Source organism: Indicator indicator, chromosome 13, assembly GCF_027791375.1.
Source record: "Indicator indicator isolate 239-I01 chromosome 13, UM_Iind_1.1, whole genome shotgun sequence".
NCBI classification, from domain to species: Eukaryota; Metazoa; Chordata; class Aves; order Piciformes; family Indicatoridae; genus Indicator; species Indicator indicator.
In genome coordinates, this window is record NC_072022.1 from 28,131,090 (window position 1) to 28,157,314 (window position 26,225).

The 26,225-nt window shown below is 53.4% G+C and overlaps 1 protein-coding gene across 1 annotated transcript; it reads left to right on the top strand.

Annotated features, from left to right (window-relative positions):
* Nucleotides 1-2,491: 2,491 nt before the first annotated feature.
* On the top strand, nucleotides 2,492-24,429 carry TIPARP (TCDD inducible poly(ADP-ribose) polymerase). The gene is made up of 5 exons (XM_054385976.1): nucleotides 2,492-3,486; nucleotides 17,906-18,074; nucleotides 18,996-19,177; nucleotides 20,852-21,127; nucleotides 23,722-24,429. Exons 1-5 carry the CDS (start codon nucleotides 2,549-2,551, stop codon nucleotides 24,167-24,169), a joined length of 2,013 nt encoding a protein of 670 aa, XP_054241951.1. The 5' UTR covers nucleotides 2,492-2,548; the 3' UTR covers nucleotides 24,170-24,429.
* Nucleotides 24,430-26,225: the final 1,796 nt, after the last annotated feature.

A 26,225-nucleotide genomic window follows, 5' to 3' on the forward strand; every position in this document is an offset into this window, starting at 1 on the left:
AAGAATAACAGAGGATAGCAATGATTTGGGAGCTTGCTTTAAGTGGCAGACAAGGGATTGCTGGAAATTTTCATCTAGAAACAGTTGCTGGAAAATTCAACTTAAGAAGAGTTGCTTTAGATTTTCATCTAAAAATGTTTTCTTTATTTTTTTCATACCTAAAAATAGTTGCTTGAAATTTTCACCTCGAAATAGTTACCTTCAATTTTTAACCTAAAAATGGTTGCTTGATTTTTTTTTTTTTTTTCCTCCCCCCAATAGAAATAGTTGCTTTGAATTTTCAACCTAGAAATGATTGCTGGAAATTTTTTTCCATCTAGAAATAGTTGCTTTGAAATTTTTCCATCTAGAAATGGGTGCTTGGAGGTTTCCATCTAGAAATGGGTGCTTGGAGGTTTTCCATCTAGAAATGGGTGCTTGGAGGTTTTCCATCTAGAAATGGGTGCTTGGAGGTTTTCCATCTAGAAATGGGTGCTTGGAGGTTTTCCATCTAGAAATGGGTGCTTGGAGGTTTTCCATCTAGAAATGGGTGCTTGGAGGTTTTCCATCTAGAAATGGGTGCTTGGAGGTTTTCCATCTAGAAATGGGTGCTTGGAGGTTTTCCATCTAGAAATGGGTGCTTGGAGGTTTTCCATCTAGAAATGGGTGCTTGGAGGTTTTCCATCTAGAAATGGGTGCTTTGAATTGTAGTTGCTTTAAATTTAATCTAGAATAGGAAGCTGGGGAGGTACAACTCTTCCTTTTTTTTTTTTTTCCTGGCAATCCTGACGTGCTGGTTCCCAGGGCAATGCAAAAACTTTGGGAATGATTGTTCCAAAATAAGGAAGCCTCAGTGAAAAGTTTTCCAGAGCAAATCAGCAGCAGTAAGAAATTATTGCAGTTTTCCCCCCGCCCTGTTTCTTGGGATTTTTGTATTGAAATGAGAAGGTGCTTTGCTTGGAATGCTTTTATCCAGCCAGCAAGTCTTAATGTGCCCCAGTCTAAGCTTCCAGGCTACCTGTGAGGAGATTGAAGAGGGTTTAATTAAATACAATCAAACAGCACAAGATTCCTGATTAAAAGGTGCATGCAGCTTGCTGTCTGGTGACATAGAAGCCAGGCTGTTTATTTATACTTCAGGGGGGATGGAAAAAAGGTATTTCTCATCTTAAAATGATTATTTTTTCTTCTCTGTTCCTCAGTAACTACCTCCCTTCTGCTTTCCTCGGGGCTTAGTTGGAGTTGTTGTTGAGTAGCCATGCGTGGTGGGTGACAGCAGGGTGACAGAGTGCAGGCAGCCTGTGCCACCTGAGTCAGAGGGTGAGAGAGTGCGTGGGCATGTGAGAACCTCTGTGGGCATGTGAGAACCTCTGAGTGTGGAGTGGGAGTGTCTGGGAAGTGAGGATGAGACCAGCTGTGGCGGATGTGGAGCAGCAGGAACAGGGTGTAAGCATTTGGAATTCCTGTCTCCAAAACCCCTTTGAATTCCTGTCTCCAAACCCCCCAAGGATTAAGGGTCACAAAGATGGGGAAGGAGTTGGAGAACAGGGCTGAGGAGGAGCAGCTGAGGGAGCGGGGGGTGTTCAGTCAGGGGGAGGCTGAAAGGAGGTTGCAGTAAGGTGGGGATTGGTCACTTCTCTCTCCTATCAGGTGATAGGGCAAGAAGAAATGGCCTGAATTGTTCCAGGGAAGGGTTAGGTTGGAGATGAGGAAAAAATTTGTTTGCTGCAAGAGTGGTCAGGGATTGGCACAGGCTGCACAGGGAAGTGGTGGAGTCCCCATCCCTGGAGAAGTGGGCATGGCACTTGGGGACTTGGTTTAATGGCTATGGTGGTGTTGGGCTGAAGGTTGAACTCGGTGATCTTGGAGGGCATTTCCAACCTCAACGATTCTGTGATTAAATCCTGGCCCCTCCTAAGCCAGGGTGAAGTTTGCCCTTTGTTTAAGCCAGGAGCTCTCAGACTGCTGCTGGGTGGATGTGAGAGGCCAAATGTCTGGGAATGGAGTGGGAATGTGCACATCTGCCCCCTTTTATCTGCTGGAAGAATAATTGGCCCGTGAAGGTTTCAAGTGTGGTGGGAACACCTAGGGCTGTTTGGCTGCTGATGCTGCTGTTCTCAGGTCCAGGTGTGAGGGAGGTCCAGAATTGGTTCCCTTTGGTTTGAATCTAATCAAGTGAAGCTCAGTGTAATAATCAACATCCTCAGAGGGAGGAGGCCAGCAGCAGACCATCCCCCTTTCCTGGCCCCCCCTGGGGACTGTGTGTGTGCGTGCCTGAGTGGCTGTGAGATTTCATGTGTGAGAAGATGATGAGTGTGTGTTTGGGATTAATTAGCCTGACTTTAGCTGGTTTCATGCTTTACGTGCCTAGGGGCTACCCACAGTCACAGAGGAGGGAGGAGTTTGCTGCTGCTGCTGGCTCCAAATCCTCTCCAGGGGTGATCTTGTTCGTGTCAACCGTGAGCAATTAGAGTGATTAACTGTCTTGTTTTCCTTTCTGCCCCAGATTGATCCTTGGGAGGCTCTGGGACATTTGAAAGTGATTTGGAGGGAGCAAAGTCTGTGTCCGATGGACACCCAACCCGAGGCAGCCTGTGTTGTGCAGGAGGCTCCCAGCCCAGGCATGAAGCACCCTCCTTCAGAGGACTTTCCTCCTCAGATAAGACTCTCTGAAAAGATACCCCCGGTGAAGCCTTGCTTCAAGAAGAAGCAGCAAGTACAGAAGAGGCTGGACACAGAAACCCTCCGTGCTCTGCGGCCCATCTTTACCAGTCTGCTGGGAGCTGGGACCCTGGGCAGGGTCTTTGTGGCCCGAGGCCAAAGTGGTGGTCACAGTGATTTGTGTGAACCTGCTGTGAAGAAGGCTCTGGAGCTCAGTACCTCTTGTCCCCAAGCAGAAAATAACGTGACTGTGCTGGTGCCAACAGCTCCAGATGGGCAGAGTCAATTGCCAGTAGCTGATCCTTCCTCTGGGCATCCTGAGCAGGACAAGGAGTCAGGAGAGCAAAGCTTCTCACTAGAAACTGCTGCTGGAACTGCTTCTGCTAACAGTAATGAATCATTCCAGGATCATCCTTTGCACCCAGCTGCCGCTGATGGTGCAGCTTGTCCTTTGTTCCCAGATAAGATTCTGGAAAGCTACACATCTGGCTTGTTGCAAGAGAATAGCTGCCCAGTGCAATACAGTTTGAACCCAAGCAATAAATTCAGTGCTGGAATCTTCCAGGATAAAAGTGAAGAAGCTTCTCTTGATCTGGTGTTTGAGCTGCTGAACCAGCTGCAGTATCACACCCACCAGGAAGAGGGGATCGAAATCTGTGTGGATTTTCTCCAGGGCACCTGTGTTTATGGCAGTGACTGTCCCAAACATCACACAGTCTTGCCTTATCACTGGCAAGTGAGGAGGACAGCAACCCAGAGCTGGCAAAGTGTGACCAACGACTCCCAGGAGCATCTGGAGAGGCTCTACTGCAACCCTGACAACGACAGGATCAAAGTGAGATATGGGTAGGTGAATGAATTTCCTCTCTCAGCAGCACTGGGCAGAGAGAGAGAGCAGAAAGTGCCCTCGGTTGTTGGGTTTTTTTCCCCCCTGCTGTTTTGTCTACAAATGTTCTCCAAAGTCTGTGCTGATGTTCCTTCAGTCTTGTCAAAGTGTTCATCACAACAGAAAATGGTATTACAGCTCCTGGTTACAAAGAGCTGAAGGCTGAGGGGCAAGAAGAAGGGGGCAGGGTCTTTTCGGTGGTGTCCTGGGACAGGATGAGGAGCAACAGGCATTCAACATGAGGAGAAAATTCTTTGATGTGAGAGTGCTGGAGCCCTGGAGTAGGCTGCCCAGAGAGGTTTGAAGTCTCCTCCTCTGGAGACTTTCAAGACCCATTTGGATGTGTTCCTGTGTGACCCTGCTTGGGCATGGGGGTTGGACTGGATGATTTCTAGAGATCATTTCCAACCCCTGCCAGTCCGTGGTTCCTTGAAGCTGAGGGACTTGAAGTGTGTGAAATGAGAGAACTTGAGCTGAGTAGAAACTGAGAGGCTTGTCAGAGTGTTGGGTAACATCACTTGGGCTTCAGCTTCCTAATTAGTCTCTTTTTTTGTGGTTTTATTTTTTCTGTATGAGGAAAAAGTGGCAGCGTGGTTGAGCCTTGGCAGCCACTGAAACAGGAATGATGCAGCAGCTGCCTCCTGTGCCTCTGAATCCAGCTAGACTGGGGGCACTCCAGGCACAGCTCTCAGAGCTTCACACAATCATTTTGGTGGGAAAAGAGCTTTAAGATCATCAATTCCAACCAGTAACCCAGCACTGCCAGGGCACTACTAACAATCCTGGGATCAGTTTTGGGCTCCTCGCTCCAAGAAGGACGTTGAAGAGCTAGAGAAGGCCCAGAGAAGGGCAAAGAAGCTGGGGAAGGGTCTGGAGAACCAGGGCTGGGGAGGAGCAGCTGAGGGAGCTGGGGGGGTTCAGTCAGGGGGAGGCTGAGAGGAGAACTCATTGCTCTCTACAGCTCCCTGAGAGGAGGTTGCAGTGAGGTTGGGGTTGGGTTCATCTCCCTAGTCTCAGGTGATAGGGAGAAGAAATGGCCTGAAATTGTGCCAGGGGAGGATTAGGTTGGAGAGGAGGAAAAATTTATTTGCTGCAAGAGTGGTCAGGGATTGGCACAGGCTGCCCAGGGAGGTGGTGGAGTCCCCATCCCTGGAGGGGTTCAAGAAATGTGTGGCTGTGGCACCTGGGGCCAGGGTTTGGTGGCCATGGTGGGGTTGGGTTGCTGGTTAGACTCAATGATCTTGGAGGGCTTTTCCAACCCAAACACTTCTGTCATTCTAAGCATCCACAGTCAGGTGCTTTAAGTCCTGTGACTGGAAATTTCTCATAGCTGACAATCATAGAACCACAAACTAGTTTGTGTTGGAAAAGACCTTCAAGATCATCCAGTTCCAACCCCCTGCCATGGGCAGGGACACCTCCCACCAGCCCAGGTTGCTCAAGGCCTCATCCAGCCTGGCCTTGAACACCTCCAGGCAGGGGGCAGCCACAGCCTCCCTGGGCAGCCTGTGCCAGTGTCTCCTCACCCTCACTCTAAAGAATCCCCAGTCTAAATGTGGTGATGTCAGGTGGTGAGCAACCTGAGCAGTGGCTTCAGCAGCACTAAACTCTGTCTCCTCCAAAGGTTAAAGCTCTCCTGGGAAGTTCTTGTTTCCATAGCAGTCTTTATCTACTCCTTTTCTGACATGATAAAAGAGCTTTTCAGTTGCCTTGCTTATCAGGTTAGGCTTGATCCTGCACCCTGAGATCTAAAAACATTCTCTGCTTGTTCCATCTGGAACAGGAGTGGGGAGTGCTGATGTTTACAAGTTGATCAGATCTATGTAGTCCATGTTCTCCTGAGTCAGGCTGTAGGCTGCTGCTCTTCTTGTTTTTTTGTTTTTTGTTTTTTTTTTTTTTCCCTCTGGAGGAAGCACAGGAGGCAAATTTCTTCTATCTTATCTGCCCTGCCATTATCTCCTTCCAATCCCTGTTCCAAGCCACACTTCTGCAGCTGGGGAGTAAAAACTTAGAGTTTGTGTTGGCCATCTGTCCTTGGGGATTTATTCTGCCTGCCTCCTCTTCTTCCTTCCTGAAGAAAGTCAACCTCTTCTTCTTCCTTAATGCTTTCATTTGCATTTGCCATGCTGAGATCTCTCCTGAGACATCAAGTCAGAGGCAGTCTTTACCTTCCCCTGACTGCATGTTGGGTGAGGCACCAAAACTCAGGCTCCTTCACCTTGTGGATTCATCCTTCTTACTGAGGACAAGAGCAAAACCCTAGGAAATGGAATTCACTTCCCCTTCCCACCCTGGAAGGGGCAATTCACTTCCCCTTCCCATGCTGGTAATGGAACTGAAGTAAGAAATAAGATTTGTACTTAATAGGAAATCCTCATATTTTATAGAGTTGTGCTGAAATAGATCTGTTCAGAACACCCAAAGCAACTTGAAGCTGCCCAGCTGAGAACACTGACTGGTGTTTGCCACACAGACTCTTCTGTTTCCCCTAGGGTTTGCAAAGCTTTCTGCAGATGAAGCAGCAGGGGCAGAACTGAGGCAAATCCCTGCTGCTCCTTGCAAACAGGCACCAAGGTTTCCTCCTGGAGCCTGTGTCACCCAATCCATCACTGCACACCTGATCTGCATGTTCCAAATCATGGAGTGAGAGTCATAGAATGGGTTGGGTTGAAAGGGACCTTCAAGATCATCCAGTTCCATCCCCTGTCATGGGCAGGGACACCTCCCACCAGCCCAAGTTGCTCAGGACCTCATCCAGCCTGGCCTTGAACACCTCCAGGGAGGAGGCAGCCACAGCCTCCCTGGGTAACCTTTCCAGAGTCTCCTCACCCTCACTAAAGAATTTCTTCTTCATCTCCAGGCTCAATCTGCCCTCTTCAAGCTCCAATCCATTCCCTCTTATCCTGTCTCTACAAGTCCTTGTAAAAAGTCCCTTTTCAGCTTTCCTGTAGAAAGTTTCAGGTACTGTAAGGCTGCTTTAAGGTCCCCCAGAGCCCCAAATCTACCTACTCTTCTCTGAATCTGGTGCTAACCCATGGGCCTCAGCACCATGTCTCTGCCTTTTTAAACTCCTCCAGGGATGGGGATTCAACTTCCTGTTCCAGTGTTTAGAAAGCCTTTCAGTGAAGAATCCTAGAATTTTCAGGGTTGGAAAGGACCTCAAAGATCATCCAGTTCCAACCTCCTGCCGTTGGCAGGGACACCTCACACCAGATCAGGTTGCTCAGAGCCACATCCAGCCTGGCCCAACCTAAACCTCCCCTGGTGCAGCTTGAGGCCATTTCTTCTTCTCCTGTCCCTTGTTCCTTGGGTGAAGAGCCCAACCCCTACCTGGTTCCAGCCTCCTCTCAGGGAGCTGTAGAGAGCAATGAGGTCTCCCTCAGCCTCCTCTTCTCCAGGCTGAACACCCCCAGCTCCCTCAGCTGCTCCTCCCCAGCCCTGTTCTCCAGACCCTTCCCCAGCTTCATTGCCCTTCTCTGGACCTGCTCCAGCCCTCAGTGTCCTTCTTGGGGTGAGTGCCCCAAATCTAAACAAGCACTGGAGTGCTTTTGATGGGAAGTGGTTGGTCCTGCTCCTCCCCAGCCGTCTTCTCCAGACCCTTCAGCAGCTTGGTTGCCCTTCCTGGCCCCTCAGTGTCCTTTACTGACTGATTAATTGCAAAAGCAACAATGCCTGAGGCTTGCTCATCCCCCCAGCCTGGGCAGTGTGGTGCTGGCTGCTTCTGCTCTTAACTTTGCAGCTTTCCAGTCTGCTGGGTGTTGGTTTTGCTCTCTTGGTACAGAGAGTTTCTGTCTGTCTGAGCTGGCCAGGAAGAAGCTGGTGGGGCATGTTGCCAGCCACATGACATGGCTGTGAGCAGGAGTGAAGTCACAGAGGCAGGGGGGGGAGCTCAGAAACTCCAGGTGTGCTGGGTCAGGGCTCTGCTGCTGGGGGCTGGAGGTGGGGTGACACTGGTGTTGAAGTGGAGACAGTCTCTGAAGCAAACTAAACTTCAGCTTGCTGAATCAGGCTCTGCCCAGGGAGTGTCTGCAGAACATTTTCTTCAGGTGGAAGTGGACTGAAATGGTTTAAAATGTCACAAGGGCTCCTTATGATAGGGCAAGAGGAATGGATTGAAGCTTGAGGAAGGCAGATATAGGCTGGAGGTGAGGAAGAAATTCTTGCCAGTGAGGTGGGGGGTAGGGAGACACTGGAACAGGTTGCCCAAGGAGGCTGTGGATTCCCCCTCCCTGGAGGTGTTCAAGGCCTTGAGCAACCTGGGCTGGTGGGAGGTGTCCCTCCCCCAGTTGGAACTGGATGATCTCCAAGGTCCTTTCCAACCCAACCCATTCCATGACTCCAGGCTAAGTTTTATCTTCACTTTGAGGCCAAACTGCACTGTCTGAGGCATTAAAGAAAGCTCTGCCACTTCCCCTCCTTTAAGATCCCATTGCCTGAGGTGAAAGACAACAACCTGAGCAACCTGCTTGGACTCAGGGAATGGTTTGGGTTGAAGGGACCTTGATGAAGTTTCTCCTGTGCAGCCTGGTCTTGAACACTTCCAGGGAGGGAGACATCCACAACCTCCCTGGGGAATGTTCAAGCCCAGGTTGGATGAGGCCCTGAGCAACCTGGGCTGGTGGAAGGTGTCCCTGCCAGTGCCATGGAGGTTGGAGCTGGATGAGCTTTAAGGTCCCTTCCAACCCAAAGCTTTCTGTGACTCTCTGAAATTGAAGGTGTGATTTTTTGTTTTGATTACTCATCTCAGGGACATTAAGCTGAAGGGAAGATGTCTACTTGAAGAGCCTAATCTTTTGAGTTTCGAGCTGGTTCTTGACCTCAGCCCCAGAGGTTAATGTTTAAATGTTAAAGCTTAATCTGTCACTGAGCCACCAAGCCAACACTTCCTTGAGGCAGCAATATGAGACATGCAGGCTGTCAGCTCTACTTCCTATGCTTCAAACAAAGGAGGATAAACAACCACCACCCACTGGTTGTCAAGCTGGCTTCTGCAGGGCCTTTCTTGGACATGCAAAATGCTGAGCAGCCATTTCCTTGGTGGAGGCAATCTGTAGAGAGATAGGGCCCTGTAAAGCTGGTCTGACCACAAGAGATTAATAGCTTTAGCCAAATAATGCAGTAACCATGTGAACCATGGAGCTGTCCCAGCATGTTTGCAAGCCTGGCTGCAAGGTTCCAACAGGCTGCTTATCTGCATCTTGTTGCCGGGAGACACAACAGCAAGCCAGGAACAGAAGGGGAAAAGCAGGTTGCAGTGACCACCAGTGAAATCCACCACGAGTCACAGCCAGCCCACCTGGAAAGGCTTTTAGAATCATAGAATCAGTCAGGATTGGAAGGGACCACAAGGATCATCCAGTTCCAACCCCCCTGCCATGGGCAGGGACACCTCACACTACAGCAGGCTGGCCAGAGCCTCATCCAGCCTGGCCTTAAACACCTCCCTGGACCTCTCATGGTGAAGAACTTCTTCCTCATGTCCAGCTTGAATCTCCCCACTTCCAGCTTTATCCCATTCTCCCCAGTCCTGTCACTACCTGTTTTGCTCAGATGTGATGTTGCAGAAGGGGAATCACAGAACGGTCAGGGTTGGAAGGGACCTCAAGGCTCAGCCAGCTCCAACCCCCCTGCCATGGGCAGGGACACCTCACACTACAGCAGGTTGCTCACAGCCAGCCTGGCTGCAAAAACCTCCAGGGATGAGGCTTCCACCACCTCCCTGACCAACCTGTGCCAGGCTCTCACCACCCTCCTGGGGAAGAATTTCTTCCTAACATCCAATCTGACTCTACCCACTTCTAGTTTCGCTCTGTTCCCCCTAGTCCTAGGAAGTCCCTCCCCAGCTTTCTTGGAGCCCCCTTCAGATACTGGAAGGCCACAAGAAGGTCTCCTCAGAGCCTTCTCCAGACTGAACACCCCAACCTTCTCTCTCGTGATCTAAATCAGAATTATAGAACAGTTGAGGTTGGAAGAGACCTTTGAGATCTTCAAGTCCAACTACTTGCTTAGAGCTCACAATCCCACCACTGAGCTAAGCTGCTACCACTAAACCACCTCCCTCAGCACCACATCCATGCCTGATTCATCAAAAGGTTCACCAGCCTTGAAGAATCCATCACCCTAAAAAGGCAAAAGAGGCAAAAGTGGTGGTGATAGGCAGTAAAACATCTCAACCTCCACTTGCAAAGCTAGCTTAGACCCCTGTGAGTGGAAATGTTTGAAATCAGAAGCTCTTAAGTTTCATTGCTAGGTTCTCCCTGATCCTTCTCCACAGTCACAGAGCTCTTGCAGTCATAGTCTGAAAGGTTGGAAAAGACCTCCAAGGTCACTGAGTCCAGCACCCTGTGAACCCTCTTCAGGTTGCCCAGGGAGGTTGTAGATGTCCCTTCCCTGCAGGTGCTGAAGGCCCCAGGTTGGACAGGAGGGGGAGAATCTTCATCAGAGAATTGTTTCTGGTTTTGCTTTCTTCAATCTCTCAAGTGTTCAGAGCCCAACCCCCAGCTACTGAAACAAACAGGGCAATGGGAACAGGTTGAAATACTTCAAGCACTCAGTTTTCCTCAGGTATGTGAGGAGAGGCCCTGGAGAAGTTCCAGCTTGCAGCTAAGTAGTGAGGAGAGCAAGGCCAAGTGCTGCTTTCCACCAGGAGAGTATCCAACTGGGCTGTTTCAAGATGCTCTTTAGCAAGGGGAGATACTTGGCTGCAGAACTGAGCAGGTTTGCCCCCACTCTCCCCATGCTGCTTTTCAGCTCTGCTGATTACAGGAGGGTTGGTTTAAAACAACTCTGCAGCTCCTAACCCGTCTGTTCCTCCCTCTCTGGCTGAAAATTCCACCCCTCCTCTTGGCCAGGAGACATCCCTGTGTGCCATGGGATCTGCTGTGGCTGGGACTGGTAGGTCCCAACTCACATGAAGCAGCAAATTCTCTCAGCTTGATTCCTTTCCTGGTATTTTCCCCTGCTGAACCTCCTTCTCCAGAGGCTTTCAAGAGCCATCTGGATGTGTTCCTGTGTGACCTGTCCTAGGTGACCCTGCTCTGGCAGGGGGATCAATGATCTCCAGAGGTCCCTTCCAAGCCCTGTGATTCAGGTTTTCTGAAATGGGTCCTTCCAGCTAGAAGAGAAAGACCACAATGAAATGGTTCCCAGCAAGGAAAAGCTGAGGAGGACCTCCAGTGGTCCACATTCTGCCTGGGAGCAGTTTTCAGATGAGTGTGGCCCCAGGTGGTTCTCAGTGGGCACATGGAAGGACCTGGGAGGGAACAGCAAGGACCAGCTGGGGTGGTTTAGTCTGGAGGAGGCTGAGGGGAGACCTCATTGCTCTCTACAGCTCCCTGAAAGGAGGCTGCAGTGAGGTGGGGGCTGGGCTCTGCTCCCTAGGATCAGGTGATGAGAGGAGATGGCCTCAAGTTGCACCAGGGGAGGTTTAGGTTGGAGATTAGGAAAAAATTCTTTGTAAGAGTGGTGAAGGATTGGCACAGGCTGCCCAGGGAGGTGGTGGAGTCCTCGTGCCTGGAGGTACTCCAGAACCCTGTGGCCATGGCACCTGGGGCCAGGGTTTGGTGGCCATGGTGGGGGTGGGTTGCTGGTTGGACTCAATGATCTTGGAGGGCTTTTGCAACCCAAACAATGCTCTGATTGTATGAAAAGTAGCTGCAGAGGGAAGCAACTTCCCTCTGCTCTGGTGCCCATGGGCTAACCTGTTTCTCTGCTGCTGTTAGAAGATGCTTTCATGACTTTGAAACCCTCCAGAAGCATTTCAGTCACTCAGGGTCTTCTGCAAGTTGCCTGATCAACGGGACAGTTAAATTTAGAGACTTATCTGTGATCTGCAAGGCTGCCACAGTGCAGCAGACAACAGCAGAGCTGGGGAAGCAGCTGAAAGTGGCTGTGCAGCTTGTGGCCATTCTGCAGTGTACACAGCTGAGGGCTTTTCAACTCCCTTTTAATTCCTCCCTGGAAGGAATGCAAGACAGAGACTCCCAAGTGAAAAAAGCATCTGGAGTGGTTTTAGAAGTGTTTGCCCTCTGCTTTATCATGGTATGTGCTGGGGGGTTCCTGTTTGCTCTGCTTGATGGTAGCATTTCCATGTGAAACCCAACTCCTTGGCTTCTGGGGAAGCTGGAGGTGCTTGGCTGAGCTGCTGCAGGCACCAGCAGATCCCTCCTGGATCCCTTCTCTCCTTTCAGCTCAACAAACAAATGGCAGTTTGGGCAACAGCTGTCACCTGGCTGCAGGTTGAGGTCAGGCTGTTCCCTGTGTACTCAGGGTAATAAAGCAAGCCTTGCTGAAACAAAGCTCTCAGAAGTGGTGAAACAGATTGCTCAGGAGAGCTGCTCCCAGGGAAGGCAGGAGGCACAGCGTGGGAGCCTCCTCCACCTGCACACTTTGGGAAGGAGGAGGGACAGGAGCAGTCTGTGGCAATTACTTGCTTAGCAGGAGCAGTGATGGGGAAGGGAAGTTCCTGCTTACAGCACAGGGCACTGGGGGCAATCAGGAGGGCTTTGAGCTGAGTCATGGTGGCAGGATTTGATCCTAGGGAGAAGAAAGCCACCACACCATGGCACTTGGGGGCATGGTTTGGTGGCCATGGTTGGGTTGAAGGTGGGACTGGATGATCTTGGAGGACCTTTGCAACCTGAATGACTCTGGGATACCCATGAAGGGAACCACTTCAACCCAGTGCCTCGTGGTCAGCTGTGTGTTCCGTGGCAAGAGCAGGACAGCACAGCCATACTCCAAACCCACCAGGACATGCTCTTGTCAGAGCTTCTCTAGGTGACCCTGCCTTGCCAGGGGGCTTGGACTGGATGATCTCCAGAGGTCCCTTCCCACCCCTACCATTTGGGATTCTCTGACATGAGGGACCAAATTCAGTAACTGATTTCCTGCCCTGCCACCTGCTGCCTGCCTTCAGCCTGAGAACTGAGATGCTGGTAAGATGCAGACTGTGGGATGGTGTTTAGCATCTTGGGTGTTGTTCCTGCCCTGATGCTGAGTCTTGCCCCTGGGAGGGAAGGTTGCTGTTCTCTTTTCACAGCCCTTGTAGCAACAGCTATGATCTGGCTGTGCCCTGAGGAGCTGTTGCTGAGAGACACAACCTCTGGAGCTCACCCAGTCCAAGCCCCTGCTCCAGTAGGGCACTCACAGCAGCTTGCCCAGCAGCACAATGCCCAGGGGGGGTTGGAAGCTCTCCACACAAGGACACTCCACAACCTCTCTGGCCAGCCTGCTCCAGCCCTCCAGCACCCTCACACCAAACAACTTTCTCCTGCTGTTGAAGTGGAACCTCCTGGGGCCCCTTGTGGCTTACCTGGGCCCTTGCTTACTGCTACTTCCTATGGAAGTTGGCCAAGATGACCTTTGAGGGTCCCTTCCAACCAGATGCAGTTTGTGAATCAGTGTTGGTGGGAGCAGGTTTTGGCTGCTGTTGGGCAAGCTCTGATGTTCCTGGTTCAGTAGCTTTGGTTAAGAAGATCTTAGTAAGATGAGGAGGGCAGACTGAGACTGGAGATTGGGAAGAAATTCTTTAGAGTGTGGATGGTGAGACCCTGGCACAGGTTGCCCAGGGGGGCTGTGGCTGCCTCCTCCCTGGAGGTGTTCAGGGCCAGGCTGGATGAGGCCCTGAGTAACCTGGGCTGGTGGGAGGTGTCCCTGCCCATGGCAGGGGTTGGAACTGGATGATTTGAAGGTCCCTTCCACCCTATTCTATGGATGCTGCATTTTCCATGAGGTTTGGTTTCCTACAGAGGAGCTTCAACACTTGGTCCCTCACCCAGAGCTATAAATAAGATGCAAGACTGTTGACTTTGGGTCTACCTGGGAGCATCTCCTACAGCACCAGAGTTCAAGCTGCTCAGGCTTTCAGCCCAGAGCCTGCCAGCTTTGCATAGCTGTTTGCTTCTCTTCAGTTCATTTCCTCCCTCTCAGGTGGTTGTGCTGCAGAGAGGAGCTGGCTGAAGCAGGGAGCAGCTGAGCAGGTCCAGCAGCAGGCTGTGGCTCTCAGGGCTGCTGGCTCTCACAGCTCTGCTGATGGCAACTTGACTTTCGTTTCCTGTTGGAGCCTTCCGTTACTCTCTTGGTTTGTTTTCCTCTCAGCCCTGTTTGTGGTGAGGCTGCTGACACGTAACTGAACCCAGGAGGGGGCTTGGAAACCACATCTGTGTGCAGAGCACTCAGAGGAGCTTGCTCCTCCCCAGCTTTGGGCAGAACATCTGCTGAAGGTCTGGCTTCCTGAGTGGAAAGAGCACAGATGATTCACAGTCACCTGCCTGGAGAAGACCTTCAGGTTACAGAATGGTTGGGGTTGAAAGGGACCTTCCAGGATCATCCAGCTCCAACCCCCTCCCTGGAGGTGTTCAGGACCAGGCTGGATGAGAGCCTGAGCAGCCTGGGCTGGTGGGAGGTGTCCCTGCCCATGGCAGGGGATTGGAGCTGGATGAGCTTTGAGGTCCCTTCCAACCCAACCCATCCTGTGGTCATCTGATGGCTGCTGCAGGAGCATCTCCCCCAGGGCCAGTGAGCTGTGCAGACTCCTGGCCATGCTGTGCTCTGAGTGCTCTCATGCTCCCTCCAGGGCAGGAAGGTGGTGATGTGTGGCCTCCTGCTCTGCTGCTGGCTTTTCCCTCTGCTCATCTCCATCTTAGCCTTCATCCCTACCTTCTGCAGGCCACTTTTTGCTCTGGGTGCTGCCCACTGTGTCTCAGAAGGTTTCAGTCCTGCTGTGTGAAGAGAAGGTGGTGTTGTGAAGCACACAGCAGGTGTAACCTTCAGCCTCTGCCATTCTTGCTGTTGCTGAACCCTAGGTTTGGGGTCTTTTGGCTGTCCTTAGGCCTGGGGCAGTGGCTGGGTGCAGCTGTCACATCCTCTCTCATCACTGGGGGGGTTAGAGCTGGAGCCAGCAGTGCCAGCACGCAACCGCTCGCTGCAGCCTCAGCTCCTCTGCTTTCCTGCCTCTGCCTTCCCTCAGCTGCCCACAGCTTCTGCAGTGCACACAGGAGGTGCTACACAGGGTCATAGAATGGGTTGGGTCATTTCCAGAGCTGTTCCTGAACAACTGTGAGAAATGCTTTTCTTACCTGAGTGCTGCCAATTGCAGACAGAGTGGGCACTGGAGGTACCAAGTGGCTCCTGGAATCACAGACTGGATTGCCTTGGAAGGGAGCTCAAAGATCAGCCAGTTCCAAATACTCCACTATGGGCAGGGACACCTCCCACCAGCCCAGGCTGCTCAAGGTCTCATCCAGCCTGGTCCTGAACACCTCCAGGGAGGAGACATCCGCAGCCTCCCTGGGCAGCCTGTTCCAGTCTCTCACCCTCACTGGCAAGAATTTCTTCCTAATCTCTCCTCTCCCAGCTCAGAGCCATTGGCTCCTGTCCTGCAGAGCCTGGGAAAATGGAGAGGAGAAAAAACCCTCTTATGGTCCTCATGGATTAAAAGCTGTGTACAGCTCCCTACAACTCCCTGCAAGGAGGTTGCAGTGAGCTGGGGGTTGGAGTGAGCTGGGGTTTGGTCTCTCCTCTCTGGTCTCAGGTGAAATGGCCTGAACTTGTGCCAGGGGAGGGTTAGGTTGGAGATGAGGAACAATTTCTTTGCTGCCAGAGTGGTGAGGGATTGGCACAGGCTGCCCAGGGAGGTGGTCGAGTCCCCATCCCTGGAGGGGTTCAAGAGCCTGTGGCCATGGCACTTGGGGCCATGGTGGGGTTGGGTGGAAGGTTGGACTGGATGACCTTGGAAGGCTTTTTCAACCCAACCTGCTCTGTGATTCTGTGAGTGAGTTTACCACTCGTGGTGCACTAGGCATCATCAACTTCTCTGCTCATTGAGTTACCATCCTGTGAAGGCAGGCTGGGAGAGCTGTGGCTGTTCAGCAGGGAGAAGGCTCCAGGGACATCTCAGAGCAGCCTTCCAGGATCTGATGGGGGCTGTAGGAGAGCTGGAGAGGGACTTTCTCAAGTGCACATGGTGGTAGGATGTGGGTTAATGGCTTCAGACTGGAAGAATCTAGATGTAGATTAGACTTGAGAAAGAATTTTTTTCCCCTGGAGGGTGGTGAGGCACAGGAACTGATTACCCAGAGAAGGTGTGGAGACCTCAAGCCTGGAAGTGTTGAAAGCTAGGCTGGATGAGGCCCTGAGCAACCTGGGCTGGGGGGAGGTGTCCCTGCCCATGGCAGGGGGTTGGAGCTGCATGAGCTTGAAGGTCTCCCCCAACCCAAACCATTCCATGGTGACTCCACCAGGGCAGCCTGTCCCAACACCTGACCAAAGATACCTCAGTGTGCTCTGAGCTGTGTACAGCTTTTGCTTGTTGGAGGAAAATTTTTTCCTCAGTTTGCCATACTGGGGTTGTGTGAGAAGTTCTCCTGTAGCCCCAGCACCATCAGGAGAAAGCCAGGGAGAGCTCCCTCTACTCTGCTGGAGTCCTGGGGCCAGTTCTGGGCTCAGGAGAGACAGAGAACTGCTGGAGAGAGTCCGGGGGAAGCTGCAAAGCTGCTGAGGAGCCTGGAGCAGCTCTGTGAGGAGCAAAGGCTGAGAGCCCTGGGGCTGAGAGCCTGCAGAAGAGCAGCCCCAGAGGGATCTGAGCAATGCTCAGCAAGAGGCTGGAGGGCAAGAGGCTGGGGCCAGGCTCTGCTCAGTGGTGCCCAGGGACAGGCCAAGGGGCACAAAGTGGAGCCCAGGAGGTTCCATGTGAGCAGGAGGAGAAAGTTGTTTGGTGTGAGGGTGCTGGAGGGCTGGAGCAGGCTGCCCAGAGAGGTTGTGGAGTGTCCTTGTGTGCAGACTCAAGCCCCAGCTGGCTGTGTGGTGTGAGCTGCCCTGGGTGACCCTGCTCTGGCAGGGGGTTGGTATTTCAGAGAGATGATTTCCTCATGATTTCACACATTGTTTTCACATCAAGTAGGTTGTAGCTTGTTGTTATGGAACAGGCTGACCACATACCAGGAGGGTGGGGTCATCTCTTATGCTTTGGTCACTCCACAAACTTCAGGGGGTGGTGGTGGTTGTTGTTTTGAAGCCCTCTGTTTGATTTCAGTCCCTTCTGGGGGTTGCTGTGGTCAGGGCTGCTTTTCCTGCTCTCCCTTGTGTCTTGTGATGGTGATGGGTGGTGGGCTGTGGAATGTCAGCTTCTCCTGGTGGGATGGAGCTGGGGTGGGTTACTGGAATTCACCTCCTACACAGGAGCTGGATCCCTCTGGTGCTCCTAACCCTAATGAGTTTGGCTCAGGCAGAGAACATTCTGAAACCTTGCCCAGCTTTGGTGTGGAAGTGTCACCTTCACAGCATTTTTGTTCTCTCAGTGTGGTTCTGTGATGGCTTTTGGAGAACCATGCTCAGGGAACTGGCCAGGAAGTCCTTTTTTGGTAGTAAAGGAGAAGGTGTTTGGAGCTGTTCCTGCTGCAGGAACAACCACCCTCAGGGGGAAGTGTCCCTGAAATCATACAGCCATAGCCTGGGTTGGGTTGGAAAGGGCCTTAAAGATCATCCAGTCCAACCCCTCTGCCATGGGCAGGACATCTTCAACTTCTGGAGGGCCATGAAGATGCAAGGGCTGGAGCACCTCTCCCATGGGGACAGGCTGGGAGAGTTGGGGCTGTTCAGCCTGGAGAAGAGAAGGCTTCAGGAAGACCTCAGAGCAGCCTTCCAGTGCCTGAAGGGGCTCCAGGAGAGCTGGGGAAGGACTTGTTACCAAATGACCAAGTGACAGGACCAGGGTGATGCCTTCAGCTGGGAAGGAGCTGGCTTTAGATTGGACATGAGGAGGGAATTCTTCCCCTGGAGGGTGCTGAGGCACTGGAACAGGTTGCCCAGAGAAGTTGGGGAGGCTCCAAGCCTGGCAGTGTTGAAAGCCAGGCAGGATGAGGCCTTGAGCAAGCTGGTGAGACTGAGCATGTCAGAAGAGACCATCCCCCACCTGGCTCCAGTTTCCTTCCAGGCAGTTGTAGAGGGTGATGAGGTCTCCCCTCAGCCTCCTCTTCTGAAGGCTGAACACCCCCAGGTGCCTCAGCTGCTCCCCACAGGACTTGTGTTCAAGACCCCTCCCCAGCTTCGCTGCCCTTCCCTGGACCTGCTCAATGTCCTTGTGCTGAGGGTGCCAAAACTGAAGCCAGGATTGGAGGTGTGGCCCTCAGAGCTCCTCAGTGTCCTGCTCCAGGCACTCACCTCTGTGTTGTGCCCACACCAAGCTCATGGCACATCCCCATGGACTCCATCACCTTAAAGATCTTTCCCAACCTGAAGGACTCCCAGGGCTTGTGTGCCACGAGCACAGCCAGGCTGAGGCTATCTCTGAAGAGGCTCTGCCTGTTGTTTTCTCTCTGAGTGACCTCTTGAATGCCTTCCACAGAGTGAGAGCTGTGTTTTCCTTGGTTTGTTTCCCAGGGGCCATGAGTTCTGGGTGGATCTGAACGCCATGAAGCTGTATGAGACTGGGGAGTTCGACCACATGCGGCGCCTCTCCACCCCGGCCTGCTCCAGCTCCTCTTCCAACTACTACACAGTCTGGAAGTACTTCTGCAGGGACCACTTTGGCTGGAGAGAGTACTCTGAGGTATTGAACACCTTCCACCCCCTGCTTTTGGGCTTGCAACCCAAGCCCTGCTGGATGTGCTACAAATTCCATCTGCAGCTTTAGGCTCTTTCCTCCCTGGACTTTTGGACCAGGGCATGGAGTGACAGATAAAGGCTGATGGCTTCCAACTGGAAGAAGCTGGATTGAGATCAGACAGGAGGAGGAAATTCTTCCCCAGGAGGGTGGTGAGGCACTGGAACAGGTTGCCCAGAGAAGTTGTTGGAGGCTCCTTCCCTGGAGGTGTTCACACCCAGGCTGGATGAGGCTTTGAGCAAGGTGGGCTAGCAGGAGGTGTCCCTGCCCATGGCCATGGGGCTGGGAGAGCTTCAATGTCCCTTGCAACCCAAACCAATCTGGGATTGCAGGGTCTTGCTCACAGGTGATGGAACATTTCTCATAGAATCCCAGAATGGTTTAGGTTGGAAAGGACCTCAAAGATCATCCAGTTCCATGGACCCCTAGGGACACCTTCATCAGCCCAGGTTGCTCAAGGCCTCATCCAGCCTGGCCTGGAACACTTCCAGGGAGGAGGCAGCCACAGCCTCCCTGGGCAACCTGTGCCAGTCTCTCCCCACCCTCACTGTCAAGAATTTCTTCCTTCTCTCCAGTCTCAAATCTCCCTGTTCCAGCTCAGAGTCATTGTCCCTTGTCCTGCCACTTGTCCCAAGTCTCTCTCCAGCTCTCCTGGAGCCTCTTCAAGCACCAGAAGGCTGCTCTGAGGTCTCCCTGAAGACCTCTCTCAGAAGAGATCATGTCTCAGTGGTCTCAAAGTCCTCATGCCTCAGGGCAGGGGGAAGGGAGCAGAGAGGGGGATTGCTGGAGGTGTGTGGTGGCAGCTGCCTTCCTGAAGCCACCACATGTCACCTCCATGGTGCTGTTGTGTCTCCTGTGTGTGAGCAGCCTGTGGTGAGGCTGATCGAGGCAGCCGTTGGCCGGGGGCTGAAGGAGGTTCGCTTCGTCACCTGGCACAACCAATACATCCTCAACGTCAGGGATGGCTTCCAGCAGAATGCCTGCTTCAGGAGAGAGATCAAGAGGAGGCCTCTGCTCCGCTCCTGCGTGGTCCTGATGCCCTTTCTGCAGTAGGTATCCCAGCACCAGGGCAGCTTGGGGTTTGCTCTCCCTGCTGCTCTGTCCCACCGGTGGCTCCAGGGAGGCTCTCCTGCCCCTCTGCTCTGTCCTAGGGAGGTCACCTCTGGGAGTGCTGGGGCCAGGTCTGGGCTCCCCAGTTCAAAAGGGAGTCCATGGGAGGCTGCAAAGCTGCTGAGGGGCCTGGAGCAGCTCTGTGAGGACCAAAGGCTGAGAGCCCTGGGGCTGAGAGCCTGCAGAAGAGCAGCCCCAGAGGGATCTGAGCAATACTCAGCAAGAGCTAAAGGCTGGGGGGCAAGAGGCTGGGGCCAGGCTCTGCTCAGTGCTGCCCAGGGACAGGCCAAGGGGCACAAAGTGGAGCCCAGGAGGTTCCATGTGAACAGGAGGAGAAAGTTGTTTGGTGTGAGGGTGCTGGAGGGCTGGAGCAGGCTGGCCAGAGAGGTTGTGGAGTGTCCTTGTGTGGAGAGCTTCCAACCCCCCCTGGGCATTGTGCTGCTGGGCAAGCTGCTGGGGGTGCCCTGCTTTAGGAGGGGCTTGGACTGGGTGAGCTCCAGGGGTTCCTTCCAACCCCTCCATGCTGGGACTCCATTGGTAAGGGTCATTGGTAAGATCTGAGGTGATGATGTCCCTTGTGGATCTCAGACCATGAGCACAGATGTGCTTGAAGTTTGCCAAAGTACTGTCCGACCTTCAGCACCTTCATGGCTACCAGGCCCCCAGCTGCCCCATGGGAGAGCCTTCAAAGCTCTCTTGGGGTTCCATAGATTCAAAGAATTGGTTGGGTTGGAAGGGATCTCAAAGCTTATCCAGTTCCAACCCCCTGCCATGGGCAGGGACACCTCCCACCAGCCCTGGCTGCTCAAGGCCTCATCCTGCCTGGCCTTGAACGCCTCCAGGGAGGGGACATCCCCAGCCTCCCTGGGCAGCCTGTGCCAGGGTCTCCCCACCCTGCAGCAATTTGCAAGCACAATGAGAGCTGCCCCGTTTGTGTTGTCACCTGCTTGGGGCTGAGCAGCCTCACCCTTGCCAGGCAGGCTGAGGGAAGTGTTGCACCCTGGTCTGTGGTGATTACAGCTCATAAAAATGCCAGCTCTGTGAGCTCACCCACTGCAAACCCTCTGAGCAGAGTTCAGCAGTCAGGAACAGGTTGTCCTCTTAGCAGAGGGGTGGAAGTCATTAGTCTTGGCTGGCAGCTTGGCACATGGGGCCCAGCAAAGGGGCTCTGAGTGCTGCAGTGGGGCTGGGAGGCTTCTGAGCTTGAGTGTGACTTTGGGCAGAGCTTCCAAATGTGATGGTTGGAAACCTGTGTAGATAAAAGTTTTACAGGGAGGAAAGCTGGATGGCTGGAGAGGGCCTGTTGAGCAAGGCATGGAGTGACAGGATGAGGGCTGATGGCTTCAGGCTGGAAGAAACTGGATTTAGATGAGATGTGAGCAAGCTGCTGGGGGTGCCCTGCTTTAGCAGGGGGGTTGGACTGGATGATCTCCAGGGGTCCCTTCCAACCCCACCAGGCCACGTTGGGCAGGAGAAACTTCCTGTCTGGCCTCATCCAGCCAGGCCTTGAACCCCTCCAGGGAGGGAGCGTCCTGTTGGGGATGTCAGCATGCTCAGAAGCTCTTCAGTCTGTGACATCTTGAAGCAGAACCTCTGTCTCCTTTCTCACCCAGGACCTTAGGAGGTAGCTCTCCAGTCCCTCCTCCAGCAGCTGACCCAGCTTCATCACAAGTCTTATCTCCAACTGCCATTACCTCTCCAAACTTCTATCCTGAGACCTGGATTAGTATGGATCCAGCTCAGGACTTCATCCAAGTGCCTGTTCTGAGTGAGGACAAAAGCTACAGAACCATTTATAACCTGTTCCACAAGACTGTGCCAGAGACCAAATACAAGATCCTGAAGATCCTGAGGGTGCAGAACCAATTCCTGTGGGAGAAATACAAAAGGTAGGAGAAGGGCAAAGATCCTTCTGCTGCAGTGGTGGGAAGAGAGCTGAGAACTGGGATTTGGGGCTGAGAAGTAGGCTTTGGTCACTGAGCAGAGGAGAAGCAGAGTCATGGAATCCTTTGGCTTGGAGGAGATCTTTCAGATACATCAACTCCAGCTGTTCTCTGCTGTGTCTGGAGGTTCCCATCCAGTCACCCCTCACTCCAAGAGGGACACTGAGGTGCTGGAGTGTGTCCAGGGCTTCTCCAGATCATCCATTCCAACCATTTCCCATCAAAAGTACTGAAGTGCTTTGTTCAGCTTTGGGCTTCTCACCCCAAGGACACTGAGGAGCTGGAGCAGGGCCAGAGAAGGACAACAAAGCTGGGGAAGGGTCTGGAGAACAGGGCTGGGGAGGAGCAGCTGAGGGAGCTGGGGGTGTTTGGTGTGGAGAAGAGGAGGCTGAGGGAGACCTCATTGCTCTCTGCAGCTCCTGAGGGGAGGCTGGAGCCAGGGGGGGATTGGTCTCCTCCCAAGGAACAAGTGACAGAAGAAGAGGAAATAGCCTCAGATTGCCTCAGGGGAGGTTTAGGTTGGAGGTGAGGAACAATTTCTTCCCCAAAAGGGTTCTCAAGGCCTGGCCCAGGCTGCCCAGGGCAGTGGTAGAGTCCCCATCCCTGGAGGGGTTTCACAGCTGTGGAGATGTGGTGCTGAGGGCCATGGTTTGGTGCTGAGCTGGCAGTGCTGGGGTAAGGCTTGTGTTCCATGATCTTTAGGGTCTCCTCCAACCCAAACAGTTCCATAATTCCCTACCCTGTCTCTCAGCAATCCTTTTCTGGAGCTGTGTTGGGATCTCAGTTTTGCCCAGCCCTGGTTTTCACTTTGAGGACCAAAGGCCTGCAGGGAGAGGATGAGGAGCAGTGGTTTGAAATGAGAGCAGAGCAGATTGAGATTGGATGTGAGGAACAAGTTCTGCACCAGGAGGCTGCTGGAACACTGCAGCAGGCTGCCCAGGGAGGTGGTTGAGGCCTCATGCCTAGTGATATTCCAAGTGAGCCTGGACAGGCAGCCAGACCTAGTAGGGGCTGTCCCTGTTGAGTGCAGGGGTTGGACTGGATGAGCTCTGGAGGTCCTTTCCAAGCCAGCCCATTCTGTGATTCCTTCCACATCCACACTCAAACACACACAGGGACCAGCAGAGGCTTCTGCAGCTGCATTGCTGTGCTGCATGCAGTGCAGCTCAGCCCAGCCTGCAGCAGCAGCTCAGCACCTCCCCAAGTCACTGTGCAGCTGAAGCAGAGGCCCTGCCCTGCTCTCTGTGCAGGAACCTTTCACAACCTCCTCCTCTTCCAGAGGTCACCACTGATGACAGCCCAAGAGCTGTGGGCTCAGAGCTGTGCAGTGATCCCCACAGAATCAAGCAGGTTGGAAGAGACCTTCAAGATCATCAAGTCCAACCCTAACTGATCATCCAGGCCATAGCACTGAGTGCCTCAGCCAGGCTTAAACACCTCCAGGGATGCTGACCCCACCCCCTTCCTGGGCAGCCCATTCCAAGACCAATCTCTGTGTCTGAGGTTCTTGCTAAGATCAGTCCTGAACTTCCCCCTGCACAGCTTGAGACTCTGTTCTGTTCTGTAACTGCTTGCCTGGAAGAAGAGACCAACCCCCACCTGGCTCCAGCACAGAATCACAGAGTGAATCACAGAGTGAATCACAGAATGGCTGAGGCTGGAAGGGACCTTGGAGGTCATCTACTCCCCACCATGGGCAGGGACACTTCACAACTAGAACTACAACCTCCCTTCAGGTAGTTGTAGAGAGCAATGAGGTCTCCCCTGAGCCTCCTCTTCTCCAGGCTGAACACCTCCAGCTCCCTCAGCCTCTCCTCACAGGGCTGTGCTCCAGACCTCTCCCCAGCTTTGTTGCCCTTCTCTGGACATGTTCACAGAATCACAGAATTGTCTTGGTTGGAAGAGACCTCCAAGATCACCAAGTCCACCCTCACCCCAGCACTTCCGGGGCACCATTGAACCCTGGCCCCCAGCACCACATCTCCACAGCCCTGAAGCCTCCCCAGGGATGGGGACTCCACCACCATCCTGGGCAGCCTGGGCCAGGCCTTGACAACCCTCTTGGGGAAGAAGTTGTTCCTCATGACCAACCCAAACCTCCCCTGATGCAACTAGAGGCCATTTCCATTCATCCTATCTCTTGTTCCCTGGGAGCAGAGCCCAACCCATGCCTGGCTCCAGCCTCCCCTCAGGGAGCTGCAGAGAGCAATGAGGTCTCCCTCAGCCTCCTCCTCCAGACTCAACAACAGTTCCCTCAGCTGCTCCTCCCCAGCCCTGTTCCCCAGACCCTTCCCCAGCTTCCTTGCCCTTCTCTGGACCTGCGGCAAGCCCTCAATGTCCCTCATACAGTGAGGGACCCAAAAGTGAGCCCAGGATCTGGGGTGCCCTCAATGTTTACCCTCCTGCTCCCTTCCCAGGTGGTTTAGGTGCCACTAGACGGTACCAGGAAAACAGAGAGGCTGGGAGCATGATGCAAGCAGGCTCAGCTCCAGCAAGTGCCCCTCACCCCTGAGCCTGCTTTCCCCCCTCCTGTCTTGCAGGAAAAAGGAGTACATGTGCAAGAAGATGAGTGGGCTGGAGAGGATCCTGACAGAGAAGCACCTGTTCCACGGCACCTCGCAGGAGGTGGTGGACGGCATCTGCAAGCACAACTTCGACCCGCGCCTCTGCGGCAAGCACGCCACCATGTTTGGCCAGGGCAGCTACTTTGCCAGGAAGGCAAGTTACTCCCACAACTTCTCCAAGAGGTCACCCAAGGGCCTCCACTACATGTTCTTGGCCAAAGTGCTGACGGGAAGGTACACAGTGGGCAACCACACCATGAGGAGACCTCCGCCAGTCAACCCCGGCAGCGTCACCAGCGACCTCTACGACTCCTGCGTGGACAATTTCTTTGAGCCTCAGATCTTTGTCATCTTCAACGATGATCAGAGCTACCCTTACTTCATCATTCAGTATGAAGAAGTCAGCAACACTGTCTCCATCTGAACCTCCTGCTACTGACTCCCTCTTCACAGAGTCTCACAGCGTTCGGTGGAACCACCAGCAGCCACCTCTTGGCCCTGGAGCTGAGGACTTGCTTGGGAAGAACTCAGCAGCTCTGAAGTGCCCCATCCTGACTTGCTGGTTGATGCTGTCTGTGCAAAGTGTAAATAGGGATTATTTTTTTTTTTTCCTCTCTCCCCCCCCACTGTTTATAGTTGACAAATCTGTGCCTTTTGTTACCAGCCACCAGTTATTTATGGTAGTAAAAGATCCCTGGTTCCAAAGCCTCTCTCTGTGTCCCACCTGCAAAGCACCTCCTGGCCCTCCTCTCAAAATCTTCCAGGTGGCCATTTCTGGTGGATCAGCACAACCAGATTCTTTTCCCTAGACTGACAGAATGGGAATTGGTTGGAAGGGACCTTCAAGATCATCCAGTTCCAACCCTGCACCCACCAGCCCAGGTTGAGCCTCACCAGCTTGCTCAAGGCCTCATCCAGCCTGGCCTTGAACACCTCCAGGCAGGAGGCAGCCACAGCCTCCCTGGGCAACCTGTGCCGGTCTCTCCCCACTCTCACTCTCAACAATTTCTTCCTCATATCCACTCTCAATCTCCCCTCTCCCAGCTCAAAGCCATTGTCCCTGGTCCTGGCACTCCCAGCACTTGTCCAAAGTCCCTCCCCAGCTCTCCTGTAGCCCCTTCAGGTACTGGAAGGCTGCTCTGAGGTCTCCCTGGAGCCTTCTCTTCACCAGGCTGAACAGCCCCAATCCTCCCAGCCTGTCCCCACAGAGGAGGTTCTCCAGCCCCTGATCATCTTTGTGGCCTCCACTGGACTCAGGTCAGCAGTTCCATATCCTTCTTGTGCAGGTAGGGTCCCACCAGGGCAGATCAGAGGTCATCATTCTCACCACTGCAGTGGGGGTGGGAAGGCCACCTGGGCAGAAGGTCTGTGCCATCCAAGCTGTGCCACCAGTCCCCATCACTCTCAGATGTCCCCAGTTAAAGCACTCTGGAGAATGGATTCCTTGGAAGAGAAACCTCAGAGAGAGCCTCTTCTTGGGGAGGTTTGCACTTTAGAGTCAATTTTTAGTCAAGAGCTAAAGGACTTGTGGGTGGCAAGAGGCTGGGGCCAGGCTCTGCTCAGTGCTGCCCAGGGACAGGCCAAGGGGCACAAAGTGGGGCTCAGGGGGTTCCATGTGAGCAGGAGGAGAAAGTTGTTTGGTGTGAGGGTGCTGGAGGGCTGAAGCAGGCTGGCCAGAGAGGTTGTGGAGTGTCCTTGTGTGGAGAGCTTCCAACCCCCCCTGGGCATTGTGCTGCTGGGCAAGCTGCTGGGGGTGCCCTGCTGGAGCTGGGGCTGCACTGGATGCTCTGAAGCAAAGCCAATCACCAAAGTAAGGGACCAGAATCCATTTGAGAAGTGTGAGTTAAAACTCAGGAGGAGTAAAGGACAGTTCCAAACCTTGAGTTCTTGGCTCTGTTCTCTGTCCTCTCTGGAGCACCCTGGCATGGTGGAGCTCATGGCTCCTCCTCCCCAGCCACTGCCACTCCAGGAGCTGGCTCAGCTACTGCCTGGGCTCCTGCCAAAGTCGTTAGAAGCTCAGCACAGAGGTGCTCAGCTCCCTGCTACCCTACCAGAGCTGCACCAGGCTGGCTAGCAGGAGGAGATCTTAGCTGTGTGGCAGTGACAGCTCAGAGCCCAGCCAGGTTCTGCTGCTGCTTCAGTGGTGCACCTCAGGCAGCCCCAGCTGGGAGTGGGAGGTGCCCTCATTAGGATCTTGCCAGTCTCATTCTGAAAGCTGAGATTAGCACAGGTGTGGTCTGGCAGCACTCCCCTGATGTTCAGGAAGCTCCTGTGACTGATGCTCCTCTGCCAGCCCACAGAGCAGGTCTGGTGAGGCACTGGGATGGGAAAGGACCTTCAGACTCAGTGGCTCAGCAGCAAGCCTGCAGCTCTGTGCTTCCTGAGCTAAACCTTCTCAGGCTTCAATCCATGACTTCAGTCTGTGCTGGCAGGGCAGGAGCTGGACAGGGGCTGTGTGGACATCAGGGCAGAGGCTGGTG

Excerpts from the sequence above, each read along its gene's own strand:
- TIPARP (XM_054385976.1), top strand. The coding sequence starts at position 2,549 with ATGGACACCCAACCCGAGGCAGCCTGTGTTGTGCAGGAGGCTCCCAGC. Across the intron at positions 3,487-17,905 it reads AGGATCAAAGTGAGATATGG|GGGCCATGAGTTCTGGGTGG; the intron begins GTAGGTGAATGA and ends TTTGTTTCCCAG. Across the intron at positions 18,075-18,995 it reads GCTGGAGAGAGTACTCTGAG|CCTGTGGTGAGGCTGATCGA; the intron begins GTATTGAACACC and ends GTGTGTGAGCAG.